The sequence below is a fragment of the Heliangelus exortis genome, chromosome 15 (genome assembly GCF_036169615.1).
Source record: "Heliangelus exortis chromosome 15, bHelExo1.hap1, whole genome shotgun sequence".
Taxonomy (NCBI): Eukaryota; Metazoa; Chordata; class Aves; order Apodiformes; family Trochilidae; genus Heliangelus; species Heliangelus exortis.
In genome coordinates this window covers 3,288,563-3,299,102 of record NC_092436.1, presented here as the reverse complement: position 1 = coordinate 3,299,102, position 10,540 = coordinate 3,288,563, and the positions used below count along the sequence as shown (strand labels likewise).

The 10,540-nt window shown below is 38.3% G+C and overlaps 1 protein-coding gene across 2 annotated transcripts in view; it reads left to right on the top strand.

The window, feature by feature from the left end:
• The first annotated feature begins 515 nt into the window (after nt 1-515).
• TRPC7 (transient receptor potential cation channel subfamily C member 7) overlaps nt 516-10,540 on the top strand; it is a 47,016-nt gene continuing 36,991 nt past the window's right edge. For both annotated transcript variants that reach the window (XM_071758779.1, XM_071758778.1), the window contains exon 1: nt 516-1,358. In XM_071758779.1, the coding sequence (XP_071614880.1) occupies nt 606-1,358 (753 nt within the window). In that variant the 5' untranslated portion in view covers nt 516-605. The remainder of the gene's footprint in view (nt 1,359-10,540) is intronic.

Here is a 10,540-nt window from a genome sequence, read left to right as displayed (position 1 = left end):
AAAAAGAGTGAGTGGATTGGTAGTTTGCTTGTACAAGCTGAATGTCCACAGAATGTGTGCTATATTTATCCTGGTTATTGTGTGTTTAAAATTAGCAGGATGCTTTTTAACTTTATGGAACAGTTTATTGGCTGATCTGAGGTTCATTGATATGGGGAGTCCTGCTAACTTTCTACAGCTTGCCTTGTGCTCTCAAGGAAGAAACTTAAGAGGAATAATTATGAGAATCTTTATGTTGTGGATATGATTCCTAAACACTAATGAATGTTCTGAGCAATAAAAATAGAAAGCAATATTTTCACACTTTTTTTTTTATTATTATTTTTTTCTATTTTTCAGGTGAAGAATGTGCTGTATATCCTTGTTGAAATCCAGAAGGGTGTCCAAGTCAGAAGACAACTTGTCCTTCAGAAAACTGATTTTCTTCCACTTGTACCCTAAATGCTTTTAACCAACTGCCTCAAACCCCACCGAACTAGGACGACCTGATAATAATGAGACATTTCTAACCTTATCGAAGGCTATGTGGGTTTATAAATCTCCAAGACCATAACCTGCCTTCCTTTCTGGTTTTCAGCAGCTTGAGAAACAGCAGTTATAAAACCATGCATCGAAGGCACACAACCCTACGGGAGAAGGGCAGGAGGCAGGCCATCCGGGGCCCAGCCTACATGTTCAATGAGAAAGGCACCAGCCTGACAGCAGAAGAGGAACGTTTCCTCGACTCCGCAGAATATGGCAACATCCCTGTCGTGCGAAAAATGCTGGAGGAATCCCAAACCTTGAACTTTAATTGCGTCGATTACATGGGACAAAACGCTCTGCAGTTAGCTGTAGGGAATGAGCATCTGGAGGTGACGGAGCTTCTCCTCAAGAAGGAGAATCTCGCTCGAGTTGGAGACGCCCTCTTGCTGGCGATCAGCAAAGGATACGTGCGCATTGTAGAAGCAATATTGAACCACCCGGCCTTTGCACAGGGACAGCGTCTCACGCTCAGCCCCCTTGAGCAGGAGCTGAGAGATGATGATTTTTATGCCTATGATGAAGATGGAACTCGGTTCTCCCATGACATTACCCCCATCATACTTGCTGCCCACTGCCAGGAGTATGAAATTGTTCACATCTTACTTCTAAAAGGCGCGCGGATCGAAAGGCCGCACGATTATTTTTGCAAGTGCAATGAATGTATTGAGAAGCAGAGGAAAGATTCCTTTAGCCACTCCAGATCAAGGATGAATGCCTACAAAGGATTAGCCAGTGCTGCTTATTTGTCTCTTTCCAGTGAAGACCCCGTCCTTACCGCTCTAGAGCTAAGTAATGAACTCGCCAGACTGGCCAACATTGAAACAGAATTTAAGGTAATTTGCCACTGTGCCTTTTCCCTTGGGCTGAATGTGTTCAGGATATTTACATGTCTTTTACATGTTTGATCAAGTTTTGGTTTGTCATTTGAGGGGGTGGGTGAGGAAGCAGAAGATAAAACTCCAGAGGTGTTGACTACACATGGGTTATCACTGTGTCTTCTCTGGCTGATAAATACTTGGAACTGACTATGGCATGTTAGAGTAGAGCCACCAGAGGTATTAGGTTGCACACTGTGATTGCTTAGAATCCCTAGTTTGCATCAGGAAGAAAAATTAGATTATTACAAAAATGGAGACTAGTTTTTATTAAGAAAGGTAAGTCTTTTTAACTGAGCAATGTATTTTAGAGGCAGAGCTCTACAGGCTGTTTAATGGAATAAGAAGCAAGTACATTTAGTTCTGTTGTAATTATGAAAGCTATAAATTAAGAGGTTTTGTATCTCTGTGAAATTATTTAAATTTCATTGTATTTACGTGTTTTCATTCTCCATCTGTATATGATGAATTTTATGAAAAAGGATGGGGGAAATGACCAAGAGATTGTTAGGAAGTTTCTCATCATGCCAAACACAGCAGTGGAACTTGCAGAACTCTCTTAAAAATTATTCAAGATTCCATTATCGTCATGAGTTGTAAATGTCCAGCACCATTTGTATTATTTTTCTAAGGCATTTAAACAATATAAATAGCATTGTCACCCTTTCTAAAATAAATTAGTCATGAAAAATCTCATTTTCAGTGGTTCAGTCATCATTGTAAGACTGTTTCCTGACCTATGACTATTCTGTAGCTACAATCACGATCAGTGACACCAGGATAATGAAATCTATGTTGTGAGTAAACTGGGAGAGGGTGCCTGCCAGGAATACATTATTTTTAATTCAGAAAACTATTCAAGTGTTAAAATATTCATTTGGGGATTTGTAGCTGTACTCCCTCCAACTTAAAATTGACAAGAAACACATTCTTAAGCCATTGCTTTTGAAACTCTATAGTAATGGACGGGGGTGAATCAACACAGGAAAGTCATTAGAAACCCTTTGCCTGATTGCTGTATTTCCAGGAAGGTTTTCCTATGTAACTGTCACGTTGGTAGGTTTTGTGCAACTATGTGTGTTAGTGAAGTTCCTCAGATATATCCATAACTCTGGTTAAGCTCAAAGTTGTCTATTCCTTTAGTGTATTAATGCTTCCAAAAATAAGAAACATCTCAAGATTATAACGTAGTGTCAAAAACAAATAAAAAAAAAACAAAACAAAAAACCCACCAAAACCAGATTGCATGTATTTATAGAAAAATAATTATTCTTCTTAACATTATCAGTGTGATATGGAATTGTGGTATAGCATTTTTTTCCACAGGACATGCTATTTTGAGAGTTTATTTCTATAGAAGAAAGAGTTTGCTTAAAATGTATTTAAGAAACCCAAAAATTATAAATTTATGAAATCAGACAAGGTCCAGAAGCCTCTTTTTTCTGTGTGCCTTAAAATAATACTTTCCTAGACTTTTTTTGTTGATAAGGTTTTTCTAGCTACAATTGATGCTCAGATTTATAAAATTATCAGCTGGGATAATTTCAAGATAGTTATTCGTAGCACCACAATTTTCAGGAGGTACAAATTGTCCTTGAAGTGGAAGGACACTAGTGAGATTTTAATAATGTAGGTGGACAAATAGTAATTAAAGGTTAGATAACCTACTTCTGAAGAGACTCCTAGAATGAACTAATTAAAATAGAAATGCAGGGCCTCCCACCTGCTGCTTGCTGCCCTCAATCTCTTATGCAACAACACAGCTCAGCACATCAGACTGAGGAGCCAGGATATGTTTTCAGAGAAGAAGAAATATTTTAGGTGAGTATATTCCTTTTGAAAGCTCAACATTAAGAACCAATTAATTATTTTCTCCTATTTTCCAGTTTCCATTTTGTGTTTAAAAGAAAAAAAACAAAAAAAAAAAAAAAAAAGCATCCATTGGAGCAAGGGCAATACATACCAGGGGCCTAATTTAACCCACTCTTGGTCTGGCTAGCTCTTGGGAAGAGGGAAAGAGAGGGGACTCTTCCCAACTTTAGAGACTAGACTGTTTTCTCCCTTGAAACAGCTTCATATTTTAATCACTGTCCTAATGGCTGTTTTCCACCCCTTGTGGGAAACTACAAAGCATGTTAATCTTGCCCTATGTTTCTGTATTAACTTTTCTTTTGATTTTTAATTGAAATAAACCCCTCCATTTCCCACCCCATTGTGCCTACAGTCTGCAGAAGCAAGTCACTAATGAAATGCCATCATGGAATTCAGGCAAATTATAGCTTTATACCTCCCTATCAATTTGTAGAAGTCTCATCTTGTGTTAAAATATTTTGGAGCTTCTAAGCAGAGATGAATGTTAAACACAGCTGACTACAAAAAGAGATGTTAAGCATCTGAAGCTACTGGGCCATGCTATGCTTTTGCTTAAACTGAAAAAAATAATGTGTATCCTCCCATTTCTTTCAAACTTGGCAAACCCTGGGCCTGACTCATAAGGCAAATATTTTTTCTCTCATCTACCAGTACATTCTGGCTGTTTTGTTCATGCAAGTAAGCATAATGTCACTTCCAGTGTTAATAACAGATCCAGGCTTTGTTCATATGAACAAGTCCTCACCCATGAGCCAGGCTGCTGAGCTACTCTCCTCTTTGTTCCAGAGAAAATAATTTTTCTCATGTCATCTTGATGTAAAGCTGTATGCAGATGTCTTCACAGTTCCCAGCTGCCCTCAGCCAGGTGATTCATTTCTAAGACTGGAATATTAGAAGCAAAGTCAACAGAATAATTTTTATGTGTCTGTCAAACCCTTAGGAGTTACATTCCTAGCAAACAGTCTGCAGGAAATGCCCTTGCAACTGTCTTATAGCAGCATTAGGTTTAATGTAACAAATCAAGTCCTGAAAACAGTGAGTAAAATGCAGAATGATAGCTCTATTACCTCTTTTTTAAGCTGCAACAGTGCCTTGTTGTCTCTGGTGAGATTCCACTCTGCACCCAGGTCTATTTTACAGCCTTGCACTCTCAAATTAGACTACAAGCTTGTGTCTGTCAGGAGATGTCCTTGTGATGATTACAACCAGCCAATTCATTCCATTTAGCAATCCAGAGAAATTAAATTGTGGAATAGCAAAGGAGGCTATTAAAAGATCTCACCAACCAGAAGTGGTATATAAGATCTCAGCTTCTGTTGATTAAAATGTTACTGAAGGTATGATCAAAAACACCACCTGGAAGACATATGGTGCGTGGTCTTTGTTCTTCAATCCTACCAATGTTGTTGGTTCATTTACTACAGTGGAACATGGTTTCTTTCTAAATTATCTGCCTTTTGCCATCAATTTTCTTCTACCTGTTGTCCTCTCTTTAAAAAGACCATTGGCATCCAAAATCAGATCCTCACTGAGAGCTTGCTCCTGGGGGCAGGTGAGCATCATGCCCAGGCTCAGCTGGATGCCACCTTCCTTGTGAGGAGTGATGACAGCAAGTCAAGTGTGAAGATGCCTGAAGAGAGATGCCTGATAGGAACTGCCTGTTTTTTTCTTGGGGCTGCAGCAGTGCAAAACAATTGAGACTCCAGTCCCTAAATCCTCATGATGCTGAAAGAGAGAGAGGCAAAAAAGCCCTGAAGACTGGATGGCTTGTATCTGCTAGGGATGATCTGACATTCCTGCAGCACATCTCTTGCTCCACTAAGTCCATATTTTTTCTACCTAAATATCAATTGCTAACTTCACAGCCAGTGGGAGGTGTTGGAACTAGAGGGGGGTTGGAACTAGATGATCTTTAAAGGTCCCTTCCAACCCAAACCACTCTGAGATTCTGTACTTAATGAAAAGCTGAATCTTTTTAAGGTTTGGAACTCAGCAGCAATGAAAGAAACCTTTCAACTTCTTCTTTTCTCAGTCTATCTTCAAATTGTAGACCTTGCCAGGATAAATACATCAGAGATTGGAAGCTGCTTCTTTGCCCTGTATTAATTACTAAACGATGAAATTTGGCTTAATGAGAGAAGCGTAACTCCTCAAGTATAAATTAAATAGCATGTGTGTGGTGTTATTTTAAAATAAGCCAGGATGGTAATATGTATAAAGAAAATAAGATATAAAAAAACATTCTAATGCCTAAGGAAACTTAGAAAAGCTGACTGCAAAAGTTGAACTCTGTAGTTCTGACTGAGAAACATTTCAGCATCAGAAATCGATGCTGCATTGACCCTTAAAGAAAACATTATTAGACTTTTTGAAATTAGTTATTAGAAGAAATAGGGAAGAGCAGAAAGGGAGGCAAAATAGTAGGGAGGGGAAGTATTTCTGTGTGAAGGGAGGATAGCAGTGAGCTTGGAAAAGGAAAAAATCTTGAAACCCATTAGGCTGTAAACCAGTAAAACTGTGCTTAGAAACTGATTCCTATCCATACTGAAAACCTCATAGCTTTGTTTGCTCTGAGGACTGACTGGTTGGAGACAGCCTCTAAAACTCATCTCCCATTAAGAAAATGAGGTTGTTGTGGGAACCTCCCTAATTAGCCTCATGAAAACTCTTGTAAATCATGCACTTAATTTTTCCTCTCTGACCCATTCTTCCTTGAGTAATCCTTTTATCCCTTCATTATCTCTCCCCTCAACATACCCTCTGGCAGACACGGTGCTTCTGATACGTTTGGGAACACCTTTTATGAGTCAGATTTATTGTTTCAGAGAGATGCTCTTCGAGGTTTATTTTCATTGTCTGGTTTCACTTCAGGTTTTATTTAATTTACCAGAATTTCTGTTTTTCTATTTTATTTTTTTTCTTCCAGGCAGGACTTGCACTTTCAAAAATGGTGTCTTTTTACCTGTACAATTTTTTAATGTTTTTTTTCTTCTCTGGGTTTTAAGAAGAGAAAACAAGGAATTTTGGAAATTTGGCCTGGTAGGCAAATATGTTTACTCCTTTTTAATACTACTTTTAATTTCTCCTGCAAAAGCAACATCAGTCTTACTTGGCTCCTGTTTTGAAAATTAGACATCACCATTATAAATACTTTTGCCTATCCAGATGGTCACTGTTCCCATGTAATTTTGTCTCTCACTGAGCCCTGTATGTGCCTGTGAAGCAACAGCTCCTTCTCCTCCTGCCTTTTTTCCCTCCCAAAAGCAGCTGCTTGGGACCAAAAAACACCTTCCCTTTGCAACCCTTCCTCCTGCTGCCTCCTGTGACTCTCATTGCTAAACTTCTCACTGTGAGAGCAGGCCACTGGATTGCTCAGATTTATCCCAAATTAATGCTTGAGGGCACTGGGCTTTGATGTGGATGAGCCAGAACATTCCTTTCAGACCCTCTTTGTGATGCAATTTCTGTTCTAATTAGTTTCTCTGTTGGCTCTCTGCTACTGAAGGACCTTTGGCATCTCCAAGGAAGTTCTACTGCCTTTGAAGCCATCTCTGCAGTCAAAAGCTCAACTTACTTTCTGCTTTGTTTTGATTTTTTGTGTTTTGATGGGTTTTTTGTTGGGGGTTTTTTTTTTTTTTTTTTTTTTTTGGTTGGTTGGTTGGTTTGTTGTTTTTTTAATTTATTCTAAATTTGCGTTATTCCTTGTAAAGGACAAAACTGTGTAAATTGCTAAATGCATTTGCACTGCTGATGTGAGGTCAAAAGAGTTTTATAACTCTGTAGAAACTATGAAAACTGCTCTCACTAAAGATAGTAATACATAATATTTTTTTAAGGTTTTTTGAATATGAGCTTTTCCAGGTCAGCCTTCAATGAGAATATTATTTTTTCTTAGAGACAGGTGGTTTTTAGCTTTAAAAAAGAACTGTTTTCCCCTCTCACCTAAAAGACAACTTCCTCTACTGCCTTGAAAACATGGGTGTTAAGAAGCTTTTTATTTTTTTCAATTTTCGCTTCTGCAATGTGAACACATAAGCAGGTATGACCAATTACCCAGCTCATCATACAGGAAAGAATAAAGTCGCAGTGAAGCAGGAAAACAAATTTCCTATTATTACTATTTTAATTTATTGTTAGAAAAAATTAGGTATTTTAATGAGAGGACATTAAAAATTATCATGAAAATAGCTTGGGAGAAAGAGAATATATTTAAATCTTGTAGTGAAATTTATGTTTGGCTCGCTGAGTGGGACTCCCTTTGCAGATGAGGAATGCATTCTCCATCCTATTCTTTTTCAAAGACAAATCCACAAATAATAGATACTACATTGGATTTGTCTTGAGAGCCCAATTAACTAATTGCAGATAACTTTTTAAAGGATGTGTAGCAATGGATGTAGGAAATCCTCCTGACCTTAAAAAATACCAACAAAACACCACCTGAATCTGTGACTCTTGTATTGTTCTGTTACGAATATTTAAAAATTAAGAAATAGCCTCTACATTTTGAGAGCTGTTATTGCAAGTGCTCTATCTATGTGATTAAATAATTTCCTACGTGACACCTTGCCCCCCAAAAAATGGTTTTAAAATGTCGCATGAGAAGAATATCTCCAAGGTTTTTTGAGTGGGTTAGAACTGATGCCAAAGCTGTGGTGCCTGGAGCAGTCTTTAAAAAAATAAATTTGTATCTGCAAATGTGAAGGTAGACATCTGTCCATGTCTATTTGCAGTAAAGCAGAGCAGTAGATGCTGTAATTCACAGTGAAGGGCATAACTCAGCTATCTACAACCCACATCTGCACCTGGGAAAAAAATGTGACCATTATTCATGGAAGTTGTAACTCTAAAAGCAGCACTAGCCACTGAGCACTCATATATAATTGGATCCTGGCCACTGCCTACAGGGTCATTTAGCATCCTTTATGGATGACTGAGTGACACTGTTGTTAAAATCTCCCAGCTAACTTTGGTCAAAAAAGAAAAAGAAGATTGACAAAATACTTTCTGCAGGAAAACGTTCTCTTCTTTCCCAGAGGAGAGCCTTGTGCTGCAGCAGCAGCTTGATTTTTGTTGCTGGCGTAACAGATCTTAAACTTGTCTTCACCAAGAAAATCAGCTGAGTATTGTTTTGAAAAGTGTAATTTGTATTTATTTTTCATTTTATATTCAGTAAAGAGAAGCTGTTGACAGGAGACAGGGAGACAGACCCTCTCCTTCATTTGACATGCCGAAGCATTTAATTCCTCAGTATTGCTTGTCCTGTTTGTGTGACACCCAGGGACTGGAGAGTTTATCTTCTGAAAGCAGGTGTTTCAGTGTAAACATTCAAATGAGCTCGGGAAAATCTGCAAGAAGGTAAAAACCCCACCTTTTAATTAGTTGAGGCATCAAAAGCATGTGGCTTACTTGTGACATGGGTTTGAAAACCAACTGATGATATGAAAAAGAAGAACATCAAACACCACCTGACGCTGAAAAGCTGCTCTGCCAGCCTTGAGATTTTAAATACCCTATTTTAAAAAATTTGTTAACCAACATAATTTCTGTTCTAAGTGTATTTAAATACCTCCAGAGACTGGGAGCAGGGTGTTCTACCCTGAATAACACTGATGTTCCTGCATGCAGGCAGGCTACAGGGGTTCTCAGAAAAGGTATCTGTCAAAAAGAAGGTGACAATGGGAAAGGAGTGGAGGAGATGGAGGTGTTCTTATGGCAGCTCTTGGATGTATATTTAAAAAAAAAAAAAATTACTCTGTTCGAGGTGAGAACTTTAAGTGCTCCACTAATTTCAGTGGAGAGAGAGTTCACATGTACGGGAAACTCATTTTAAGTTTCAAATAGAAAAAAAAAAATCAATATAAGTAATAAAAAAAGTTGAGGGTGGACTGACACTGAAATTTCTTATGCAAGGGAATCTAACACTTTGACTAAAGAGTAAGAAATTATGTGAAGTCTGAACTCTCAGCTTTCTGCTAGGACTATATGAATGCCTTTATTTTCCCCCAAAATTCACCGAGGTTAAAAAATTTTATTTGTTTGCTTGTTTAAAAAAAAAAATTCAAGAGCATATCAAAGAGAAGTCATTTGCAGTTTCCAATAGCTTTATTGATGGAAAAGGTTTGCAAAATTTATTCATTGGTATTGGTCTCACAGAAGCTTCTGTTTATCACAAAATTGAACAATTTTCCAGAAGAAATTATTGATGGAATTGATAGAAACATAACAGCTAGAGTAAGAAAAAAACAGGGAGACACAAACCTATCCTTTCTGCTCATTTAGACAGTTTCCACTTTAAAGCTCTTCAAACATTGTTGAAGGTTACATGTATGCCTGGACTGGTGAAGGACGTTGTAAAAGAATAGTAACAAATTTTCAAGGTATTTTCTAACTCCATCACAACAATCATTAACTTGGACAATTTCTTTAATGATCTGATGCATCTACCAGTCAACAAGGATAAGGTGAAATCCAGGTTTAATGATTGATTTCTTACAGCTCTGTGCCCTTGTTGATGGGATCTGCTGTCTCACAAATCAGCTTCTGTGGTGCATATGAAGAGATGAGTGGGAGTTAGAAAACTTAACCTACTGAGGGGGAAAAGAGGCACCAAAAAAAAAATTCTTATAGTAAATCAGTCAGTGCAATTGAAACCCTTGCAATGGTGCAAGGGATGTTATTTTTCATGTCTTGTTGGAATCCATAGTCAAGCATACTGTTGTTTTCTGGATTTCTGCAGCCAAAAATAGTGTCAACACAGACAGCACTGCCTGTTTTGTCCATGGGCTCTTTCACTGGACACATTTCTTGAGATGTCCCTCAGAGGGTACAGCTCAGCCTCTGCTGGAGGCACTGCCCCTCTGCTGCACCATCCCTCAGCCTGGCACTTTGCAAACAGTTGCCATGTTTAGCTTGGCTCCGTTTAGAAAGGTTGAAATTGCTTGGAAAGCAAGAGACACACTTTTGAAATGTCAAACTCTTGTATTTGAACAGATTGCTTATTATGTTTTGCTCGCTGGAGGTGAAGAAGTCAAGGTCTGGATTGTTGAAAAAATGAAGCAGTGGCATCTGTCGCTGCCTCCAGACGTGCTCAGCAACATCCACCTGAGCAGGGAAATGGCTTAAATGAGCACTTGGCTTTATTTTCAGAGACATGCCTGCTAAATATGACTGAGCAAACCCAAAGCTCCAAAAAAAAATCACTGATGTGCTGCCACTTAAGAAGCAAGGGAGCATAAACCACCTGGATGTTGTGCTTTCTGGAAAAT